The sequence below is a fragment of the Sturnira hondurensis genome, unplaced genomic scaffold (assembly GCF_014824575.4).
Source record: "Sturnira hondurensis isolate 20B ecotype Veracruz unplaced genomic scaffold, ASM1482457v3 Scaffold0015509, whole genome shotgun sequence".
Classification (NCBI taxonomy): domain Eukaryota; kingdom Metazoa; phylum Chordata; class Mammalia; order Chiroptera; family Phyllostomidae; genus Sturnira; species Sturnira hondurensis.
The window spans coordinates 9,452,454-9,476,998 of NW_028088140.1; the positions used below are offsets into that span (position 1 = coordinate 9,452,454).

Consider the following 24,545-nt stretch of genomic DNA (forward strand, 5'->3'; position numbering starts at 1 on the left):
ATTTAAAAAGAAGATAAAAATAAAAGAAACGAGGGCCTATTTTTCATCCCAGGATAGATTAAAACCCAAACTTTCGTACAATCAGGCCCCGCAGGGTCTAACTCACCTCTGCAGTGTTATTTTCCACTATTCTATGACCTTCCGTCTGGAGCCCACTTCCTCATGCCTCCCACGCTGCAACAGGCTTTCCGCATCTCTGCCTAACAGAGCTTGCCCACCCCTGATGGCCCAGGTCCAGTGCCATCCTGCTCAGGGAGAAGCTGTCTTGCATCATGCAAAAACCAAGCATCTTACAGATCAGGGGCCTTGGGTCTCAGTTCCAGCACCTGCCTCTTCTGGAGAGAGGCAGCCATCGGGCTTGGTTGTGGATGAGAGCTAAGCTAGGAATCCCAGCCCAGGACTGTAAGCCACTGAGAAATGTATATAAACCTTTGTGTGAATATGCCTACCTCTAGGAAAAATAAAGCTTCAGATAATCAAAGCTGTCAGGGACCCCATAAAGGCTAAGACTCCCAGAGCCATCTCAGGGGTATTAACAAGGGTGCCAGGGAGAGGAACGTGGGAGGAGCCACCAGGCCCTGTGTCAACCCTGAAACTATTCAGAGCCTCCCATCACTCCCTTCCTCCCTGCACTTCCTCACGGCCAGCCTGGTCTACACTTCTCTGCCTCTCTTTTCTGTGTGTGCTGGGCCCCTTGGAAAGTAAGCTCCCGAGCAGGTATTAACTATGTTTCCTAGTTGTAGAGAAGATGCTTTGAAAGAAGCAAACTCTACTCATATAACACCTCTCCCGAGGCAAGGTGAGAAGAGAGCACATCTACAGGCTGAGCTGTTTGTAAAGTTGAGTGGGTATTTCTCTTGGGGTGACCTTTCCTAACCCCACAGCCCATTTCTCCAAGCCCTGTGCCCGGAGATCAACTTAAAAAAAAATTGATTGGGGGGGAGGAAAGAAAAACATCAATTTGTTGTCCCACTTATTTATGCATTCATTGTTTGTTTCTTGTATGTGCCCTGAGCAGGGACTGAACCTGCAACCTTGGCATATTGGGACGATGCTCTAACCAACTGATCTATCAGGCCAGGGGAGATTAATTTTTTTGTTTTAGATTTTATTTATTTTTACAGAGAGAGAGGAAGGGAAAGAGAAAGAGAGGAAGGGAGGGAGAAAGAGAGGAAGAGAAACATCAATGTGTGAGAGAAACATCTATTGGTTGCCTCTTGCATGACTCTCACTGGGGGCATGGCCCACAGTCCAGGCATGTGCCCTGACCTGGAATTGAACCAGCCACGTTTCAGTTTGCTGAAAGGATGACGCCCAACCCAGCCCAGCTCTCCAGCCCCACTGGCCAACTCCTGGTCTCAGCCATTGCAGCCGCTCCTCCCCTTCTCACCAGCCCTGAGCTCCACACGTTTCCACCATGGCAAGAGCACTGCATGCCCACTATTCCTCTTTTCTCCTCACTCTCATCGACATGCTGGGGGTAGGAAGGCAGAGTCTATGGAAGGCTTACCCAGAATTTCACGAGGAAAAATGCATTGGAAGGTCCCCGCTCAAAGAGCTCCTTGAGTCCACCCTTTTTCTCTGGGAACTTGTCATAGATCTGGCGGATGTCCACGGCTTCGAGGTAGGGGTCACTGTAGCTAGGGCTTGACTGGCCAATGTGTACGAACAGGTGCTTGTTGTACTGTGGAGAGAACAGCTGGTCTGAGAGCGAGGCGGGGGCAGCAGGGTAGACGGAACAGACTAGAGCTCAGATCCCAGCCATGTGACCTGGAGCAAGTGACCTCATCTCTCTGGACCTCTGTGACCCCACTGGTAAAATGGAGACAATCCAAGAACTGAATGTGAAGCAAAGTTAATGGTATAAAACATCTGGTGCAAAGCCTGGCACCCAGTAAGTGCTCAACAAGTTGTAGTTATTTACATTATTCTGTCTTGCCTAAATACATTAAAAGACTTGCCTAAAGATATTTAGCTCTCATCCACAGCCCATCCCCAACCCATCCCCTAAAGATATTTAGGCAAGTCTTTTTCTACCTTCAGGCTCTGTTATTGCATCAGTGAGGGAAGACCACTGACCTAGATCAGGCATTTTCAGACTATGCTCCACCCTCAGAGACAGGCCTGGGTGCCTCTGCAGCTACAACCATAATCTCCTTTTCTTGTACACACTGGGCTTCTAAGTAAGAGCTGGGTTGATTAATGGGTTCCTGCGCTAAAAAACTAGTTTCAGAATGCAAAAATGAGACAGCCCAGCCTCCTTCAAGTGCTACTTTGACTCTTGCAGGTGACGCAAGACACTGGAGGGGACAGGGTGAGGGCAGGGCTCGCTCCCAGTTGGCCTCCCAGAGATGCGGGCCAGACACAGGAGACTCCTCAGAGCCACAGGGAAAAGATGGAAAGGCCTGGGGCTGGGGCTGGGAAGAGCAACTCTGGACTAAGAGATGGATAGGTTGGGAGGAAAAAGGACATGAAGGGAAGCCCAGAAGTCTGGGATTGAACAGGAAGGGGAGATGGGGCAAAGAAACCATGGGAGGACTTCAGGATGGAAGCAATAGCTACACAGGGAGAGGCAAGGTGAAGTGAGGAAAGAAGAAGGAGGTGGCTTAAGGAAGGTAAGGAAAAGGAAAGAGAACGTCAAGGGAAGGAAAGGCTGTAAAGGAAAGAGGAACCTAAACTAAAGCCCAAAGTGGAGTGGGGCAGCAGGGCTGGGTGAGAAAGCCAGACGCAGGTAGAGCAAGAGCTAGAGAAGGCGAGTGAGCTGCAGGGTGAAAGAACGGCCAGACAGGAGGCCAGGACCTACCGTATCAGGATCTTGCTGCTGCTCCAGGAAGGCAGAGAACTCCAGCATCCAGAGCTTGGAGCTGGCCACACTGCGTCCCTGCCATGGGGGTGCTGGGGGTGCTGAGGGCGATGGGGTGGGTCCTGCAGCAGACTCAAACCCTGCAGGCAGTGGGAGAGGCACATGGGATCCAGTTCACACACACCCTCCCTGCCAACACCCTCTGTGAGGACTGCAGGCCCACGGGTGAGACCCTGTGCTGGGAAGGGGATCTCTTGTCTCCCCTAAAAGGCCTCTGACAGGGGTGCTGGAGGAGCGTATAAAGCACTGGTCTGGAACAGCCCAGGTGGGGAGGTACAACTCGGTTCCTTGGCCAACAAAACTACACTCAAGTGAGACTGTGTGCTGGATGGGGGCAGATGTCCACTGGGCTGAGGGCTTCTATAGCAGGCTCTGCCAGGTTCCCACCCTCAAGGAGCTTCTGGTTCACCAGGGAGCTGACCAGATAAATCTATAACTACATGCAATGACATAAGCACCACAAGAAGAGAGTTCCAGTTTGGTTCCCTGCTGTCTCTGTAGCACCTAGAACAGTGCCTGGCCCAGAACAGGCAGTCCGATACAGGTGTGCTGACCAAGGAAGACACAACGGGGACAAACTGATCAGGTGTGCACCCAGCACCACAGAGGAGCTCCTAGTTCTATTCAGGGTGGTCCGAAAAGTTTTTTCCGAAGGTAACGTCTGAAAAGAGTTTGGCAGTAGACGGCAGCAAGTGAAGCCAGGGAAAGGGCATTCCGAGCACAGGACACAGCAGAGGCAGAGAGGTCTGGGGGCTGTGAGATGCTCTGTGAGTTTGGACACTCAAGTCTGTGGTAGAACTGGAGAGAAGGGCGAGTTTTCACTGTGGCAGGAAATAAGGCTGAAGAGATGGGGTATCCGGCCAGACACGCATGAATTCCGCCTGAGAGCTCAGGAGAGACTTGAGGATTTTAAGCAGAGCAGTAAAATGCTCAGATCTGCATTTCTGAAAGATCCTATTCCAGTTTGGAGGAAGGTCGGGCAGGGTGCGGCAGACCAGAAGCACAGTCCCTGCAGGACCTATGTAAAGCAGGGCAGTGAAGAGAAGGGAGGGATACAGTAGGGACATGAAGTGAGCACAAGCCCAGGCCGTGGTGACTGAGGGGTGAGAGCAGTGCGGCCGACCTCCAGATGACACCAGTGTTCCAGGCTGGGAGTCTGGTGAGGAATGGGGCCTGCATGCTGAGGTCGGAGGAAGGAGACAGAGAAGAAACAGTAGTCAGAGGGGTGGTGGAGGGACTGTGCTAGACAGACACATTAGCCTGTGCTTAATGCATCAGCTAACTGAGCACCAGACAGGACACGACACACAGAGTCCAGGAACAAACCACTCACAGGCGATGTGCCCCTGCCCCTCCCTCTGCCATAGATGACAACAGTCAGGGGCTGGGTGGGGTGCCCCTGACCTGGGCAGCCCAGAGGCAGGGAAGGGTGACAGTTGGGGAGGAAAGGAGGGAAGGGAGAGAGGAGAAAGCTGAGGCCAACGCACTACTGCAAGCACCACCAGAGTTCAGATGGTACCCTGAAGGCCCCAGAGAGTCATGAAAGGGTTTTACGCCCAGAAGCAACATGGTGAGCTGGGTGCTTTTAAAACACAACTAGGTGAGACTAGGTGAATTACAGGGCGAAGAGACGAAACTGGAGACCGGGAGCCAGAGCTGGTTAGAGGGGCTGCAGTAATCCAGGCAAGATCTAGGAAGGCGGGAGCAGACAGCGAGGCTGTGAGGACCGCAGAGGATGGACTGTGCAGGGCTGACAGCAAGCAACACTAAGGAACCTAGGCGGGTAGCAGGGCCGGTCTCAGGGTAGGGAGAGCCAGGCCCGAATGTGGGCAGGGCTGGCTCCCCATGCCTGAAAAGGGTGAGGATCCTGTCTCGCCCTGTGCAGTGGAAAACAGTGAGGAACCCTCAAGAGAAAGAGGCAAGGACAGAGATGGTCACCTGAGCCGTGCAAGGGGATGAGCTCCAGTGTGGCCCAGCTGGCTGGACCTTCGCCTGCCCCACCCATGCTCCCCGCCTCTTCCCAGGAGGGTGCCTTTGCTAATAAAGGTTCCTTTTCATGGAGGGAAGTTTGAAGGAGAGGATTACAGGGTCACCAAGAGGGAGGCCACCTCAGGCTCCAGAGTGTACGAGGCCCATCTGCAGCCCACCCGCAGCAGACAGGAGTTGCAGGGGAACAGTACCCAGGGTGCAGGCACTGCCCTTTACACTGTGCGTGCCCCTGCAAGCCTGAGCCCAGGCTGGGAGAGACAACGGACAGCCCAGGTGGCAGGAAGGGACCTGCACACGGAAGATAAGTGTGTGCTTGGGCGGGGAAGAGGTGGAGCCAGGAGACTGGGGTGCATGGTCTCAGCACAGACCAGGGTGGCATCTGAGAGGCAGGAGCTGCAGGGGCGCGACGGGCGAGGGAGCTGTGCACTGCCGACCCACCTGATAGGGGCAGTGAAGGCTGGACAGTGTAGGTTTGTTGAGAGAAAGGTTTCACACTGTGGGAGGCAGAAGAGAAGGGGTGTAAGACTTGGGCAAGGTGTAGCCCCAAAGCCTTCAGCAGCATCCATCACTGTGTGGCAGGCCCTGGTGGTCTGGTCATCAGTGGCCTTGGTGGGCTTTGGCCTCCCATGTCTTCTCCTACCAACTCCCTCAGGTTTCATGGTTGAATCACAGAAGCCTCTCATCTACTGAAAAACCCACACCTCCCTGAACCCTCCCTCCCCGGTCAACCAGACCCTGGTTCCTAGTCTACTTCCCTTGGGGTCCCAGAGCTGGCCCTGCTATACCATGGACAGACTGCTATTTCAGCAAATGCACCCGAGGTGTCCACAATGTAGACCAAACTGCCACCTGAGACCAGGAAAGCCTGATCCCCAGCTCAAGACTATAATAAAAGGTGGACCCCGACTGTAGTCCTGTCCCTCCCTGGGGCCCAGGCTCAAATTCCTGAGCGTATGGACTCAAGGTCAGCTCAGTGAGCAACTGGTGGCAGGCCATACTCACTCATGGGATGTTCCAGCCTGGCCCGGCAAAGCTCCTTGCCAAAACTGAGGAGGCAAAAAGTGTAGAGTCAGCGAAGCCCATTTGCATGAGGGCCCTGGTGTAGGGAGACAGCACAGAAGCCTCAGCTGGAAGGTGATGCTGGAGCCTGGACCAGTGGGTGGCAGGGCAAGAGTTAACGCTACTGTCTAGTACTTGGTGACAGCAACATCCCAAGGTATGTCTTAAGGAACTCTAGTCTCTGGACAGGATCTGGTTCTATGGTACTCCTCGGGAGAAACATCCACTTCGGTAAACAGGATCTCATACGCCTGTTAGAGGCCCGGTGCATAGCAGTATGTGAAACAGTCCTGGAGTCAGGAACCCTACCTGGCTCTAGCTGCCCCAGACCTACTTATGCACAGAATCACTTTGTGTGACCCTGGGCTAGTGCTCCCTGAACTCGCTCTGAAAAAAATGGTGGACAAAAGCTTCACAAGCATAGGACAGGGCCTGTCACTGGCCCCAGGGCAGCTCTTTAAGACCCACTTAGTCCCTAAGCAAAGAAAACCCTGTGAGGACACAGCCCAGGAAAGGAGGAGCCTTTCTGGACCATTCTCGAAGCATGACCAACCTGGCCACGACTGAGAGGCCAGGTCTTAGGAGGAAACATTTACAATTTGAACAGGAGTTTGTTCATGGACATCATCCCTCCAGCTGGAAGGAGAGGGGTGCTGAGTACCTGGGCGGGGGTGGGGACAAGGCCAGCAGTAGGGGCATTCGGGGTCATTCTGGTGCCGCACCGGAGCCTTGACTAGCCCCCATCCTAGGACTTCAGCTTCCCCTTCTGTAAATGGGGCCACTCTGTAGAGCTTCTTGGGTGGTCAGCTAATGGGGGCGGCTTTGCCTCCTGTGGAAGGTCTGCCACGGCCCTCAGGAAGGCAGTTCCAACACCAACTAAGCCAGAACCCAGCATGGGCCTCTGTCCTTGGTCCCTCCTTCCCCTGGCTCTCCTGGCCTGGGAGGACTCATGTGAGAGAAATGTGGTCTGGCCACTGCTGTGGCTCCGCAGGAGGGGGAGGAGCGAGAAGGAGAGGACTGGTTTGGCCTCTGGCTCCAGGCAGCCCCACTTACCCCGGAGACTGCTGGGCAGCCAGGGCCCCGGGCGAGGGCCATTTTACTGTGGAAGGCTGTGGCGGAGATGATCTGGGCGGATGACATGGCAGCCATGCTCTGCAGGGCCTTGTCCTTAGCTGCCTGGTCCTGGGGAAGACAGCGGAAGGCACGACCTCAGCAGGGTTACTCTGGCAGGCTGCGGTGAGGGAGGGAGGGCCTGTGACCAGGGAAGCTGTCCCACTGCCAGTGGCCAGAGCCCTGGACTAGGCCCGAAGGGACCAGGCTCACATCCTTGCAAGACTATTACTTTGTTTCATGACTGAGTAAGTCATGTGGTTTCTCAGATCAGCTTCCTGATCTGTCAAAGAGGCATAATCCTTGCCCTTCCTATTTGATCAGCACTTAAAGAGACTTTGGCGACCAAAAGATCACCATATCTTTCAATTTACTAACCACAGAGACATTTTAAGAGCAGGGAAAACTGACTGATTGATTGGTTTATCTATCTATCTCTCTATCAGACTAAAAAACAACTTTTTATTAAAGTATAGTCAGCATACAATAATATCTTAATTTCAGGTGTACACAATAGTGATTTGACATGTATGTGCCTTACGGTATCTCCACATGAAGTCTAGTAACCATCTGTCACAACACAAAGTTATCATAATATATTACTGGCTATATTCCCTGTGCCGTACCCTGTGGTTTATTTATTTTAAAACTGGAAGTTTGTACTTCTCATTGCCCTTCACCCTCTTCATGCTCTCCCTACCCCTACCCCTCTGAGCGACCACCAGCTGAGAACAGGAACCTTTCAGTCCTTGCTCACCTCTGCCCCTCTACTGGCCGGGCCACACCTGGCTCCTGCCAAACGGTACTTAATCATCTGTCAGATCCCCCTGGGATGGTCCTACAGACTGTTTGGAGGCACGAACAGCCTCCTGTGCCTCCAGTGTCTCAACCTTGCCCTGCGGGTCTCCCTTGCCCTGCAGGTGCCCACAGCGTGCCCTGCCAGAACATAAACACAGGTCAGAACATAAACACTGGCTGTCTGCCCTCCATGGGTCCAACCTGAAGAATGGATTTGCCCTGCGCAGGCTCTAAATAAATAAGCACTCATGACACTGCTAACAATAATAACAACATTACAAATAATTTTTATACTTCTATAAGCCTGGCTCCTATCCTGAGCTCCCCAATGCCAAAGGTCTTTAAAATCAACAAGACAACATTCTTTCCTATAAAAGCCTAATAAAAATCGTGTCTTTGTTCAAAATAAGATCACATATACAGACTGGAATAGCCAGTACTGTTTGGTGTGTATGGCTTTACCGGGACTAAAAGGCTGGACATGTCAACTCAAAAGCTCTGATTAGAAATTGTACGTCTTGCCCTGGCAGAACAGCTCAGGCAGTTGGGGAGCGTCAACCTGACATGCAGGCTGTGGGTTCAATCTCAGTGGACGCACTTACAAAAACCATCCAGTGCCCTGACTGGTGTGGCTCAGTTGGTTGGGCATGTTTCTGCACAGCGAAAGGTCACTGGCTCGATTCCTGCTTGGGGCATGCGCCTGGGGTGAGGGTTAGGTCCCCAGACGGGGTGCATGTGAGATGTAACCAACAGATGTTTCTCTCTTTTTCCCTCCCTTCTCACCTCTCTAAAAATAAAAATATTTTTTAAAAAATCAACCAATGAATACATGAATAGGAGGAACAACAAATCAATGTCTCTCTCTCTCTTTGCCTTCCTCTCTCTAAAAGTCAAATTTTTAAATGTAAAAAATAATATTAAAGAAGGAAAAAAGAAAGAAAGTCTATGTTTGAAGGAAAAATGAGCACTATGTAACCAGACCTAGCCCGAGTGACACCGAGTGAAGGGCCCTGGCTGGGTGGCTCAGCTGGCTGTGTCGACCAGCCCTGCCAAAGCTGCACATTCTATCCTGGTCAGGACTCACACAAGAAGCAACCAATGAGTGAGTACATCAGTAAGTGCAGCAACAAGTGGATGTTTCTCTCTCTCTCTCAGATCAATGAATTAAAAAGTAAAACAAAACAAAACAAGAACTGATGGAGGTCCTCACGGCTCACAGGCACTGTTGCACTCAGTCCCAGAGCCCCCTAAGGAAGGCATCACCATGCCTTCTGAAGGCTAGAAGGTTCAGGTGACCCACCCAGCATGCTGGCACCACGTGGTTATGGGGCCAGAATGCAACAGGCCCTTCCACTTGGCCTCTCAGGAACTTTTGTTGCTCACTTGGCAGAGCTGGCCCACGGAAGGTCAAGAACACCATCCCACTTGATTTTGAACATAACAGCACTCCTGTGAGGCTGGCAGGACCAGAAGGATCCCCATTATAAGATGAAGAAACTAAGCTCAGAGAGTTGCATGGCTAGGGTGCTGACGGTGGTGACAGTCTGCCCTGGGAGCTTGGTCTGGGTTGACCTATCAGCGCACCTCCGGATCTCTGCAGGTGTGGTAGGGCTGTGCAGAGTGGGGATGAGGATGTATGTCGGGTTTGACAGCATGGGTGTACACTACAGAGGGCACAGGACCTGACTCACAGTGGTGGGCTCATCCCCAACCCACTGTCCTTTTAAGACCAAATGTAGGTCCTGCTCTCAGGCTGTCTAATCATCACAGGGAGCTAGCTAATAACAAGCACAAGGTGTGCCTCTTCCCCAGAACACCTGCCCCACTCAGAGGCAAAAGCCAAACTCACCTGGGTCACCGGCCCAGGCCTTCTCCATCCAGGACAAGAAGAACACGTAGGTTGTACCCCAGAAAGCCTGCAAACCCTGCAGTTACAACTGCATCACGAGGCCGCAGAGCTCCATCCCTTCCCAAGAGTCAACCTAAGCAAGGCACTAGGGTTCCCGGAACCACATGCTCCGTGCGTGGAGTGGGCATCAGGGGAGAGTGGGAAGGACATTATGAAGAGTGACATCAGTGACTAGGCTACAGAGTCAGGGAGTAACTGAATTTTGGAGGGGATCTCAGATACTACTTTGTTTAATGCTGTCACTTACAGATGGAGAGCTGACTGGAGCTCAAGAAGGGGCAGTGACTTGTCTAAGCTCATTCAGTACAAGGGCAGAGCCAGACCAGCTTGGGCCTAAAACCTGGAGGATTTCTGCCTCACCTTGCTCTAAGACCCCTTTGAGAATATGACGAAATCCTCAGACCAATCTCCATGGGAAAATACAAAAGCGTGAAAATCTGCATATTATTTAGGGGGCTCATAGCTCTCCTTTATGTCGGTCTAGTGGTCCACTGCCCCAAGTTAGAGCCCATGGACAAGGATAGGTGCAATGCCTCCAAGCGAACATGAGCCACACAGCCAGGCTGCAGTGGAATTAAAATTTCCCCTTAATGACTCAGAACACTGGAAAGGTTGTTCTCCATTCTGGTCCCCACCTGGGGTCCCAGTGAGTCAGAGGCAGACCCCTGAGGGGAAATGCAGGGCAAGCTGAGTTCCGGGACCCTTGGAGTATGGAGGTACATGTGCCAGCCTGGTAGGAAGGGATGGACAGCTGAGGCCCAGCCAGTTGTCCAGGGACAAAGGGGACTAGGGACAGCTGGGCTGATGCCTGGGGAACAGAGCTGAGTCAGCAGCAGGGTGTGGCTCCCCTAGGAGTTCCCACCCACCCACTCAGAGCCTCTGGAGTTGGGATCATGGGATCATGGACTACTGGGGCCACACAGGACCTTTGAGGCCATCTATCCCAGGGCTTTTAGATGGGGTTCCAATGTACTTTTGAGGCTGAGAGCCATGGGCATTATAAGTGAATTGGAGGAGGGGATCTCTGGCTTCTGGCCTGCTCTTCACCAACGTAGCTTTCACTAGAGTAGCTCCTTTGATAACATATTGGAGTTATATTTTGTTTGGGAGGGAAAACCCAAAGAGGCTTCTACTGCCTAAAAAAAATGGTTGCAAACTGCTGGTCTTAGTCTAAATGACCCCAAATATTAGCTCTTGCTACTAAGTGGCTGAGCAGCCTCTGCTATGAGCACCTCAGTGACTCGGCCTTTCCTCCTAGCATTCACAAGGGCCCCGGGCTCCCAGTCAGTGGGCCTCAGTCAGTGAAGAGGCCTGAATCCTGTGGGAGGCAGGGCCGCCCTGAGGAGATGCTGCCAGCAGCTGGCCCTCCACAGAGCAGTCACCTGTCACTTGGTCCTCAAGGAGGGGCTGATCCAGGGAGGGGAAGGAACTGCCAGTCCCAGAAAGCTGGGCACAGGGAGGAATTCCACCTGCTCCCACAGCAGCATCCAACCCAGGCAGGCCACAGCAGGGCCTCCCATGCCTGACCACCGGCAGGCTCTGGCTGATGGCATCAGCCAGGCGCCTGGGGAGCTCTCAAGGAGTGGGGTCTAGAGGGTCATCTGCTGTGATCTGGCAAGGGCACTGCCCCTGAAGGAAGGAGGGCACAGCAGAGGACTGGCCTGTGGCCCCCGACAGTCATGCACAGCTCTAAGGTCAAGTGTCCCTCCCTGCATGGACAGGAGGTTAGAGGCTAAACTCTGCCCTCATGAAGGCCAAGAAGCATGCTGGCTCCACACACAAGCAGTCAGGCACTAAACACAAAGGGAAGACTTTTCCTGCTGGAAAAAGAGCCCCAGCTTCCCGAGAGCAGCCCCATCTGCTGCTCTCACTGTGCCCCAGTCCTTCCTCTCACTGCTGTCATCGGCCTTACCTTTAGCTTGGCCTGGATCTCACGGGCTTTGCGACGAGCCAGCACCTGGATGTGGCTGGAGACCTATGGCAAAAAGAAAGGGCTCCTGACCCTACTCCCCAGATGGCCTGTGCGCCCAACCCTGGCTCCCTGACTCTCAGCCCTCCATACACCTTAATCCACATGGGTGGATTGAATAAATAAATGGATGCACGAATGAGTGAAAGGAAGTGTGGTCCTCAGTCCTGGCTAATCCAGAGTTTAGCAATAAATAAAAGTACAGTGCCAGTGTTTCACTTTCTGTTCGCTGGTGCCCCAGAGAAGGAGAGGGAGGGGGCCACTAACTTCCCAGGAAGACAAGGGACTTCCTCCCAGGTGATGGCAGCAAGGACAGCAGGGAAAATGAACTGTCCATGGCACACCAAAAAGAGACAACCCCTCCAAGCTGGCCCCAGTGAGAGCCCACACTTGGCCCTGTGGGGAACCTCGACCACCCTGGGAGCAGGTGAGTACTGGTACCTACACTGGGGACCCATACCTGTCTCCCGGGCTCACCTGCTTTCTGGTGCGGGTCTTCCCTGTCCGGAGCTTGATGTAGCGGGCAATCAGCTCATTCCGGCCTGTGGAGACACCAAGAGTCATCAGTGGGAGAAGTACAAGAAGCAGGCAGACAAAAGAGTCTGAGAGGTCCCATCCTACATCTTCTGCCCACCTTCCGTGGGTACTTGGACTGAGACTCTATGAGTTCCCTCTTGCCATCCTTGGATCTTAGGGATCTCCCAGCAGCAAGAGGAAACCGAGGCCTCTCGGGGGGGCTGGTAGCCTGAAACAAGGAGGTGCCAGGGCCATGGGCCTCCAGCTGGATGTACAGCTTGAGAAGCCCTCTCAGAGCTCCTCCTTATCCGCACTGGCCACCCCCTCACCTCTGCCCCACAGCAGCCTGACAGCTGGCCCTCTGCTCCCACCTCCTTTTGGGGCCTTCTGCACATTTTGGGAAGCTGCAAGGAAATGCCTGGGCCTTGGCCTCTCCCCTGTGCAACTCCCACAGTTCCCACCACCTCTACACATGAGCAGGCCCTTCCAACATGCCTTGTCCTGTCTGTGGGCTGCAGGGAACATGGGGGACATAAGTGCTGAGACATTGGGTATGGCCGGAGAGGAGGCCCAAGGCCCTTAACTCAGATAAAGAAAATCCAAGCCATCCACATTCCCAGCTCCATGGCTCTGAGGAGACCAGTCAACAGTAACACAGTGCTCCCCTGGCCCAGCCTCCTAGAGGCTGACACCACATCTGAGGGGTCCTGGAAACTATAGGGAGCCACCCATGTGCCCTGCTATCACAAATGAGATTATGAAAAGGGGTTCCCTGTGCCAAAGAGCTCACCACCCAGCTGAGGAGGGACGTGTGCCCACACAATGGCTCCAGCTCGTGCTATGACGGGCAACAGGGACTGTTTTCTGAGGACAAGGGGCCAGTTCAGTCTGGGTGGTCAGGTGAGCCTGCAGCTGGACCTGGACCACTGGGAGGATCAGACCATAAAGAAGGGCATTGGGTTGGGGAAAGGGAGGCCTGAGAGCAGCAGCTCTCACTTCTTTGCTTCAACTCTGGGGCCAGAGACCACAGCCAACAGACTGCTCTGACCTGCGGGGCCCTGCTGATCCTGGAGGGCTGAGACTGTGAATAAGGCAGCTGCCGATGCAGGGGGAGGCAGGGGGAGTGGGCCAGCTGCCATCTGAGTTATAAAAAAAGCACACAGCCAAGGCCATGCTGGCCCCCCAGCAGACCTTTCCCCACTGCCAAGGCTGAATTAAGGGGCCACTCCCAGGAAGTCTCCTCTGCCAGAACACTTGCTGGCCTGGAAGCACTGGCCTGTGTCAGGAGGAATGGGGGGAAGGCTAGACCCTGGGGACACTGCCCTGTGGGTGGTGGTCTGCACCTAAAACCCAGGTCCCACAAGACGCCTCTTCTCAAAGCTTTCCAGGGAGCGGTATTCCATAGGCACCTCTGGCAGTCCAGTGAATGTCCTACCCTACATCTAACTAGGGGCACTCATGCTGCAGTTACAAGGTGCTGTTTTCACTGGTAAGAGAGCTAAGTTACCACCACCAGGACTAGAACGGGTCCCAGAACTGGGAGCTGGGAGCCAGGTTCTCGCTCAGCGGCTCCACACATGGGCTGCGGGACCTGTGCAAGTCAGTTTCCTCTATGGACCTTCAATCAGCCTTCTCTCTTTAAGCCTAGTCCCTTTCAAGGCTTTCCCCCAGATTTTCCCAACTGAATTTTTAGACTTAGGAAGCAGAGTTGCACTTTGGCTCCATGACAGCTCTCTATGGCTCAGCTTCCTTTTTTGTAAAATGAATGTCATGTACTCCAGGTCCACGTAGGCAGTCTGGCTCAGAGACCAGGATGGGCAGAGAGAAGGCTCCTGAGAGGTAGTGTGCTGGCTGCAGTGCTGATGGACATGGTATTAAGGAGGACAAGCCGGAGAGTCATGGAGTTGGTGGGAAAGCTGGAGGGATGGGGAAGGCCGGGGACACTCTAATTTGGAGAGAGAACATCTGGGAAGTGGTTCTAGCACTGCTTCTCCAGCCCACACCTCGTACACAGGTAGCAGCGTATCAATTCTGTCTTTCCCTGTTACATTCCCAGTACCTCAGAGGAAGGGGCCAGCCACATCTCACATCTCCACTCAAGTCTGTATCTCCTGGCACCTATTTGTCAAACAAATGCATGAATACATGAGTCCACTAGCAAATCCTGATGGCTCTATCTTCAAATTCCATCTAGAATCCAGCCACTTATCACCTTGTCCTGCACAATCCGGCCGCCTTGCTCTCAGGCTGGACTCTGATGAAAGCCTTCCTCCCAACTTCCCTCATCCCAGTCTCTTCTCAGCACAGTGGCCACAACGATCCTCTGGCTCAAACACCCTCCAATGGCTTCCCATCTTCCTCAGATTAAAGTGTCTATGCCCCTACAATGTCCTGGAAGCCCCCCAGGATGTGTGCACAGTCCCCAGCTCTGCCCCTCTCTGATCTCATGCCACCCACTGTCAGGTCTCCCGGCTATTCCTGGACCCTGCCAGGCCCACTCCCACCTCAGGGCCTTCACGCACCCTGCGCTCTGCCCCAGGGACCCTCGTGTCCCTGACGGCTCCTCTCCTCAGATTCCACCATCTTGGGACAGCTCCCCTGACCACCCCCTACTGAAAGCTGAGATCACCTCCCAATCACCTTTCACTGGCCACAGTCCCCGCTGGTCCCCACAGTGCCCTCTAACAAGACATGGGACCCACACATGCACCAACAGCACTTACCTGCCTGCGCCCCACTCCCACGGGAGGAGAGCCCCCCGAATGGCGGTTTTTGTCAGTTTATCTCCTTACTTACACTCTGTGCCTAGACGCTGCCTACATGAGGCAGGCTCCCAGTAAATACTTGTTAAATGATGCATAAAATAAAGTGCCAAGAACAAAATAAAAAATCAACAGTAACCCTCAAAGCCAAAAATAACCATGATTAAGGTTTTGGTGACTGTCATTCCAGGGTTTATTTTCCAGGATTGTGTGTCTTATAAAATGTTATGATTTTGTATAAAATATTGTATAGTCTGTTTAACAAAACATTTTATTTAGTAGGTCCACAGCATCTCTCTTAATTATATACTATTCTGATTTATTAAGGAATTATAATATGTTTAAGCAGTCTTTTACTTTTGAACATTTAGTGTATAGTTACATTGCTATTAAAAATGATGTGCCTAAATCTTTATTTTAAAAAAAGATAAGATGCTGGTCTGATGTCCCATTTAAGTGCTTTAGCTTCCAAGGGCAGGCTGTGAGTATGATAAAGGAAATAACATTTTACTTCTGATTAGCCTGACAGAGTTTTCAAAGCGCTTTCTTAGACCCATCTCACCTGAGTCTCTATACAGGAGCACATCCAGACTTTGCGGGGCTAAAGCATCTATAAACTGGAAGGCTCTCTTTGAGGAAAAAATTTTAAAATACAAACACAAAATTATGTTAAGACCATTTTAGATTTAAATGGAGATGTTCTTTCTTTTTAAGTATATTTTATTGATTATGCCATTGCACTTGTCCCATTTTTTTCCTCCCCTTTATCACTCTCTACCCAGTACCCCCACTCCCTCTGACATCAGTTCATGTCCATGGGTCATACATGTAAGTTCTTTGGTTTCTACATTTCCTACACTAATCCTAACCTCCCCCGTATTTTGTACCTACCAATTGTGCTTCTTATTCCCTGTACCTCTCTCTCCCTTCCTCCTCCCCACAGACAACTCTCCATATAATCTCCATATCTGTGATTCTGTTCCTGTTCTAGCTGTTTGCTTAGTTTGTTTTTGTCTTTTAGGTTCAGTTGTTGATAGTTGTGAGTTTGTTGTCATTTTACTTGCTCATAGTTTTTATCTTCTTTTTCTTAGATACATTCCTTTAACATTTCATTTAATAAGCATTTGGTGATGATGAATTCCTTTAACTTGACCTTACCTGTGAAGCGCTTTATCTGCCCTTCCACTCTAAATGATAGCTTTGCAGGATAGAGCAATCTTGGATGTAGGTCCTTGCCTTTCATGACTTGGAATACTTCTTTCTAGCACGTTCTTGCCTGCAAGGCTTCTTTTGAGAAATCAGCTGATAGCCTTATGGGAATTCCTTTGTAAGTAACTCTCTTCTCTTGCTGCTTTTAAGATTCTTTCTTTATCCTTAATCATTGGCAATTTAATTATGATGTCTCTTGGTGTGGCCTCTTTGGGGCCAACTTCTTTGGGACTCTCAGAGCTTCCTGGACTCCTATGTCTACTTCCTTCACCAGATTGGGGAAGTCTTCTTTCATTATTTTTTCATGTTAGTTTTCAATCTTGCTCGTCCTCTTCTCCTTCTTGCACCCCTACAATTTGGATCTTGGGATGTTTAAAGTCTTCCCAGAGGTTCCTAAGCCTCTCCTCATTTTGTTTAGATTCTTGATTCTTCATTCTGTTCCTGTTGAATGTTTATTTCTTCCTTTTGTTCCAAATCACTGACTTGAGTCTCAGTTTCCTTCACTTCACTGTTGGTTCCCTGTATAGTTTTATTTCATTTTTCATAGCTTTCACTTCTTTATGTTGTGACCATACTCAATCATTTCTGTGAGCAACCTGAATACCAGTGTTTTGAACTCTGCATCAGATAGGTTGGCTATCTACTCACTGCATAACTTTTTCTGCAGTTTTCATCTGTCCTTTCACTTGGCCCATGTTTCTTTGTCTTGGTGCACCTGTTATGTTGCAAGGGGCAGAGTCTTAGGTATTCTCCAGGGCGGGTCAACTTGCTACACCATGCAGCGCTATATGTGGGAGAGGGGTCAGAGAAGGAACAATGTCACTTGCTGGGCTCTCACCCTGCTTTCGGTCATTTCCTCTGCTTCCTGCAAGTGAATGGCACCCTTCCAGGTGCTGCTCTGGTGCTGATTCCCAGGTGGGTGGGCTTGTGTATGTTCTAGGACCCTCTGGGCCCCTCCAGTGGACTCTCCTGAGAGACTGGCAGCTTATCCCGCCACCACAACCCCCATGGGTTTTTAGAGCCAGAGGTTCTGAGGTTTTATTTCCCAGGCACTGGAACCCTGAATTGCGTGGTCTCTCACTCCCCAGTTGTTCCTCCCAGTTTATTCAAGCACAAATGTGGGACTGCCAGCTGCCGCCTCACCCACCCAGTACTCTGACCACAGCCTTGCCACGCATCATCTCTGCCCCAGCTGCCAGTCTCCGCGCCTCCTATCAGTCTGGATGAATGTTTCTTCCTTAAGTCCTTGGTTGTCAGACTTCTATACAGTTCGATTTTCTGGCAGTTCTGGTTCTTTTTTGTTTTTAAGTTGGTTGTTGTTGTTCTTTTGCTTGTGTGAAGAGGTGAATCTACCTATGCCTCCACCTTAGCCAGAAGTCAAGACGTTTACTCTCTTGATGGTGGTGATGGCTTCACAGGTATAGACATTTATCAAAACTTATTGAATTTCTACTTTAAATATTTGTGGTTTATTATATGGCAACTGTACTTCAATAAAACTACTTTACAAATTTAAACTAAAAATAAAAAGATTATGACCTGGAAGGGGCCTGTGCAAGGGAGGGGTCCTAAAGCATGAGCCTCATTTAACTTCATAGAAAACCCACCTCCCCCCTTACAAAAAGGCAGACAATTATACCTTTTTGCCAGATGAGGAAACTGGCAAAGAGGGGTGTGCAGGGGTCAGAAAATCTCACCTGGATCATCCACCAGCAGATCCAGGACTAACTGCCTAGGTTTGAGCCCTGGCTCAGCCACTGCGAGTGGCTCACCACCTTGCACAGGGAAGACGTCCAGTGAATGGGGACTCTTGGCCCCCAACACAGGGGTGTTTCTTCTTTGGCAGCTGAGGGGGCACGTGCCTGCCACTGGCTGAGACCCTTCCTCCAGACATCCCAGATGACCCACCTCCTGTGCAAGGAGCCCCATCCAGCTCCACAAGCACCTCCACCCTCTGCTGCAGTGTTCAGGAGCTCTGCTGCCAGACAGGCCATCCCAAACTTGGGCAAGAGGCCAGCCGTGGGGCCAAGAAGCCAAACTCAAGGGGTCTCGGTCTAGGTAAGCTGGCTGTGTAGTTTTCATATTGTTCTTCTTCCCTCCCTCTCTGCGGAGCTGGACCCTCCTCTCCATTGCTGGCTCATCTCAAACAGCTTTCATCTAGTCTCATTCTGCTTATCGGAGGTGATGCTAGCAGTTGAGAATTCCCTCCTGGGTGGAAGTGAAGTGCTGGGTTTCTGTGGGTATACTGGGCCAAGAGGGACCACATAGCTTCCTTCTCGCAACCAGAGGCCCTCCAGAGGTCAACCCAGTCATTCTACTGCCTCCAGGCCAGCTGGCATCTGATCCAGGTTTACATATACATAGGGAATTGCTGTAGTTTCTTTCACTCTTGTAATAATATTGTAGTAACAATAATGAACATTTACTGAGCCCTTGCATGTGCCAGATATGTGTGCAAAGAGAGAACACATAGTCCATCAGCTTTATTTGCTGAGGATCCTTTCAATCCTCACATCAGCTCTGTGCAGCCAGTACTGTCACCTTCCCTCTGTAGGGAAGTTCAGAACTTGTTCAAGGTCACAGGCCAGCAAGTGTTTGAGATTCAAATCCATGTAGTCTGGTTCCAGAGTCTCTCTCTTAACTACTGCACAGCATTATTTCTTTTTAACATGGGATGAAGAGCCCTCTCTCTCAGAAGCAGGGGCTGCACCGGCTGACCCCAGAGGTCCTATCTAGTGTAAGGAAGAAAGAACTGAGGCCTAGAGAGCCGCCATGCCATGTCTCAGTGCCCCAGAGGCCACGAAACACCCATTTTGAGGCTTTGCGACTGTGACACAATGACTGCTTTTTCCTACGGATGCCCTCCCCTGGCCGAGCTGGCTGCCTCCTCTGCAAGACACCATTCCGTCCCTCCTCTCTGCCTCCATCCCCAATTCTCTGAGTCTGTGCACGAAGTCAGTCCTCGGTGATGATGTCTGACTACTCCACGCCCTGCCCTAGGACCTGGAGGGAGAGCCAACTATCTGGGCCCAAGAATCTGCCTTCCCACCCCCTTGTCGCTGCCTCAGGAACAGTGGTTCCTAGAGCTGATGGCAGCCAATGGGCCCTAGATAATGGAAACAGAGGAGGCCCACAGAGTCAGGGGTAGAAGGGAGAATGTACCCAGAGGTAGAACCCTGAAACCCCAGTGAAGGCCAGACAAGAAGGGCAAGGGCAGTCAGAAACTAGTGAGAAATCCAGGAGTCAGTAGGAGGGAAAGAGACCTGTATCCTGTCCCAGGTCTATAAAACCCCTTCTCCCCTCTGGGGGTTAAGTGTGGCAGGAGGCAAGCCTGGACCTTGGTGGAGACTCATTGGGCAGCTGGACATTGCTGTGTGGCAGGTGGCTTTGGCCAATTCCAGAAAGGACCTGGGTGGGGCTGGGAAGGACGCTGCCACAGACTGTGGCCCATCTGTCAGAGGACATGTGTCCAACAGCCCCGAGCTCACATCTCCGGCCCCACCCCACCAGTGGGGAGGCCTGCCAATGTGGAAGGGGACCCCACCACAGGCTGGGGGCAGGGGCACTCCCAATGCAGGGTCTGCAGGGGTGACCCAGCCTTCCCCACACACCCTGACAGCCACCCTAGGCTTTTCCTCAGCCATGTATCACCACTAAAATTGTTATCCCACCTGCAAAGTCCCATCTGAGACAGGTTATTTCTGTATCTCGTTCCCTCTGCACTGACTCCCTTTCCGCACCAGTTCTCCCTCTGGGCCACGAATATATTAAATGACATAAAGCACACTAAGTAAAGCTCCTGGCACTTAGGAGAAAGCCAGTAGAGACAGCTATTATTGTTCATATCATTAACAAGGTCTTGTTATAACTGACGTTATTAGTCTTCAAAATTGAGATGGGCTGAGAACCTGAGAGAGGAGCCTCCCCACCCAGTTAGTTCTCCATTTGGCCCCTGCAGGCTAGCACAGGGAGGAGGCCCTTCCTCCACAACCAGCCCTAATCCCAATGCCCAGGGATCAGCTGAAGCTATAAACACCTGCAGAAGGAGGAGGCTATTTGTGGGGAAACTTGTGCCTGAAGCCCGAGAAGGCAGTCATCAGGCCTGACATCTGAGCTATTACCACCACTGTCCCTGGAGGGCTCTGGGGCTTCTGGTGAAACCCTACCCAGGCTTTAAGGCCACCGGCCCAAGAAGGTTCCTTCATCCCCACCCAAGAGGGTGTGTCCACTCCTCCCTCCAGGCCCTGGTGCACAGGGTCTGTACCTTCCTCACAATCTTTGGCTAAAGTCACTGAGCTCTTGTCTGACTCTCTCAATCAAATAGGAGTTCCTGAGGGCCTGGAGACATCCCTTCCAGCTCCATGCCCCAGGGCTGTTCACTGGGCCTCTCATGTGCTTTCATTCCAGCAGCAACACTAAAACGCAACGCCCTCTTCCAAAAACACAGGGGAAGATGCTCAGCATCACTAATATTTAGGGAAATGCAAATCAAAACCATGAGCTAACACTTCATGGCCACATGACTATTTAAAAAAATCTATGCACCCCAATGTTCATAGCAGCACAATTTACAATAGCCAGGAGTTGGAAGCAACCTAGGTGCCCATCAGTAAATGAATGGATCAAAAAAACTATGGTACATATACACATGGAATTCTCTGCAGCAGAAAGAAGGAAGGAGCTTCTACCCTTTGCAACAGCATGGATGGAACTGGAAAGCATTATGCTGAGTGAAATAAGCCAGGCGGTGAAAGACAAATACCATATGATCTCACCTTTAACAGGAAGCTAAACAACAAAACAAACAAGCAAGCAAAATATAACCAAAGACACTGAAATACAGAACAGGTTGACAGTGACCAGAGGGGCGAGGGGAGGGAATTTCAGGGGAAAAGGGGAAGAATTCACAGGAACAAGTATAAAGGACACATGGACAAAAACTAAGGGGGGTGGAAATGGGAGGGAGGTGGGGAGCACTAGGGGGGTGGGCTGGGATGGAAATAAAAGACAGAAAACTGTATCTGAACAACAATTAAATTTAAAAAAAAACATCTTATGAAATCAACTTAAAAATATAATAAAATAATTTAAAAACAGAAAACAACAAGTGTTAACAAGGATATAAAGAAATTGGAACCCCTGTGCGTATCTGTAGAATGAAAAACGGTGCAGCCACAGTAGAAGACAGTTTCACAGTTCCTCAAAAAGTTAAACACAGATACTGTGTGATCCAGCAATCCACCTCTAGGTACACACCCAAAAGAAGTGAAAGCAGAAACTCAGATACCTGCACACCATGTCCACAGCAACAGTATCCACAGTCGCCAAAAGGCAGACACCCAAGTGTCTACCAACAGACAAATGGATAAAGGAGACGTGGCACCTCCTTACAATGCAGCACAGAGAAGAGCGGGGCTCTGACACACGCCACAACACGGATGGACCGCGAAGACTTTGTGCTCAGTGAAGTAAGTCCGTCACAGAAGGACAAATACTGTATGACTCTACTATGAAGTACCTAGAATAGTGAAATTTATAGACAGAAAATCAAACAGAAGTTACCGGGGCTGGAGGAGCAGGGAATGGGGAGTCAAGTGCCGAACTGTGTGTGGAGTTTCTGCTGGGGAGGATGAGCAGGCTCTGCAGATGGAGGCGGTGATGGCAGTATAGCAATGTAAATGCACTTAAGGCCTCTGAACTTAAAAATGGTTACAACGATGAAATTTATGTAATGTATATTTCCCCACCATAAAATAAATGCATAAGTACGCTTCCTCCCAAAAACTGCAGTACCATTATCATCTCATTTCACAATTGAGGAAGCTGGTGCTGAGAAAGGTTAAACAGCTTGCCCAGGGTCACAGTGGCTACTGGGGCAGTGGATCTGAACCTCGGCTCACATCACAGGCCTCCACAAGCATGAAGTCTGGGTCTAGCCTGGAAAGGAGAGCACAGAGGAGCTGAAAACCAAAGGTGACAGAGCAAAGGGCAGCGAAGGATCCAAGGAACAGAACGAGGTGGTGGGAGGAGAAGCTCGGATGAAGCTCCCTGACTTGTGTCCCCCATCACCTTAGTGACAAGATCTCCAACCTGGGTCCAGTCCCTGCTCTGCCTCTCATTAGCTCTGACACATCCAAAATGAGGATCCCTTTACCCTGACAGTCCTCTATCACAGTGCCTTGTCCAACTCTCCCAAAGTCACCACACAAAGTCCCGCCTCTGGGTCAATGGCATTCTCTTCCCTTGCCTGAGGACACACCTCGCTCCTCCACCAGCCCAAGCCCCACTGCCTTCCAGAAAACTTGCAAGATAACCCAGCCCTTTGCTTTACTGGCTATATGCACAGAGAAAGACAGAACCAGCCACAGCCTCTTGCAAGCAGTAGGGAGAAAGCAAGACAGCAGGGCCAGGGCAGAGCTGCCAGGAGAGGGAAAGGCAGAGTGTGAGGGCAGATGGAGGAGAAAAGTTGCCCCACACTCACCTCCCTACACCTGCCTATGGGGCCAGAGCCCAGGCCTGGCTAAAGGAAGTCAAAATGACCAGCATGTCAGTGTCAGGGCAAGGGTCACACAGTGACGGGGCAAAAATGAAAGCAGCCGTGAGCAGGAGAGGGCTCACAGCCCTGGTCCAGGAGCCAGTTCACAGTGTGGGAGGTGGGGCTCAGAAATAACAGGTGCTAATCTGTCCCAAGGCTCTGCATGTGATCTGCATGTCTGCCTGGCCCAGGTCAGCATGTTGCTCTCTCTGGGTGTGCCAGACCAGGGCTGGGGGCAAGGTCTACTGCTGTCTGCAGAGTCTGCAGGTCCAGACCCTCCTCGGGGCACCCTAGAGCCGGTGCATTCTTTCTCCCACCCACATCTGCTTCCTGCCTGCTTGTGTTCAGCTCCCACCCTATGCTCCACCGGGCTGGCCCACCTGGAAAATACCTGATGGCCTCTGGATGTGGGAGTGGGGGGAGAGTAACACCAGGGCTCTGGGGGACTCTGGCACAGGAGTAAGGGTCTCCAAAGGAAGATGAGAAGATGGAGGACAGCAGCCTCAGTGAGATGATGCCTGAGTCAGCTTGGCAGCTTGTCCCTCTTCCTCCACCTCCCTGGGGTCCATCCCACACACTGGGGCTGACCTCAGAGATATATATATCCTTCGAGCTGGACGAGAGCCCCTACTGAGAGCCCCTCCATCAACTCCCTGCTCAGTCCGTGCCTTGGCCCAGGCCCCATGCCTGGTAAGAAGAGATGAGGATAAGCCAGCATCTGAACCCCAGCAAGATCTGTACGCATGGTGGACAGGTGCTGTGGCGGCTGGGTGAGGCACCAACACTGCCAAGCAGCTGCCAGCACCTTCCCAGAGCCTGACCCACCTGGGGCTGGGGCTAAGTAGGAGACCAAGCAGGGGAGGAGAGAGGAGCAGGTGGGAGGCTTTGTACAGCACTGTGTACAGCAGAGAGCACTGTGTGAGGGGTAGGAGAACTGGGTTCTAGCCCCGCTCTCCTGCTTACCACCTAGGAAACTATGGGAGAAATTCTTGGCCTCTCAGCTTCTCTCTGCCTCTGCACGCAGCAATTCCTCTCTCCCTCCCTCAAAAAGATGAAAAAGATTAAAGAGATAATGGATGTCAGAGGCCACTGAGTGCTCCTGTCTTAGCATAATTAAGAGGCTCCTTAGCCTCAGCCTCTTCTCCTCCCAGGTCCTCTTCTGAGCCACCCCCTCACTCTGGGCCTCTCCTTGTCTGTCTCCACAGTGGACACCAAGAAGGCCAGGACAGTTTGCCAAACACCATTTTCATCCCAGTCTATACCCTGCCCCCAACTCTACAGCTCTCCTCCTGATGAACAACTCTAACCCAGGGCCTGTCAAAAGTCTGCAGGCTTGGATTCACCAAACCTTGGCTCAGTCGCAATCAGCGGGAGACAGAAGGTAAAGTCTCTTAACCCAATTCCTTTACAGGTAAAGTAAGTAGGAATATCTACCCATAAAAACTACATAAAACTGAGATCCACCCTGATGTCCACCAACAGGTGAATGAATAAACATGATGTGCTCTAGCCACACAACAGAATGTTACTCAGTCTTAAAAAAGAGGGAGATTCTGACACGTGACACACACGGGTAAACCATAAGGACACTATTCTAAGTGAAGTAATACAGAAACAAAAAAGACAAACACTGCCTGACTTCTCCTACACGAGGCACCTCTAATATGAGTGGCGTGGTGGCTGCTGGGGGCTGGGGCAGGGCTACACGAGGGGTCCCACTGAATGGGAACGCAAGTTTCATTGGGGATGAGAAAAAAGTTCTGGAGGTGGATGGTGGTGCTGGTTGCACAACGATGTGAATGTGTTTCGTGCCACTGAGCTGCATG

At 51.5% G+C, this 24,545-nt stretch overlaps 1 protein-coding gene across 2 annotated transcripts in view; it reads right to left on the minus strand.

The window, feature by feature from the left end:
* TEAD4 (TEA domain transcription factor 4) overlaps positions 1-24,545 on the minus strand; it is a 38,636-nt gene that overhangs the window by 11,638 nt on the left and 2,453 nt on the right. Inside the window, exons 2-8 of one of the 2 annotated variants that reach the window (XM_037064724.1) lie at positions 12,175-12,239; positions 6,965-7,093; positions 5,855-5,898; positions 5,291-5,346; positions 3,987-4,043; positions 2,804-2,943; positions 1,511-1,684 (exon numbers count right to left, since the gene is read on the minus strand). In XM_037064724.1, the coding sequence (XP_036920619.1) occupies positions 1,511-1,684; positions 2,804-2,943; positions 3,987-4,043; positions 5,291-5,346; positions 5,855-5,898; positions 6,965-7,093; positions 12,175-12,239 (665 nt within the window). Of the gene's footprint in view, positions 1-1,510; positions 1,685-2,803; positions 2,944-3,986; positions 4,044-5,290; positions 5,347-5,854; positions 5,899-6,964; positions 7,094-11,640; positions 11,704-12,174; positions 12,240-24,545 lie in introns of both variants that reach the window. The other variant, XM_037064725.1, reaches the window with a different exon arrangement.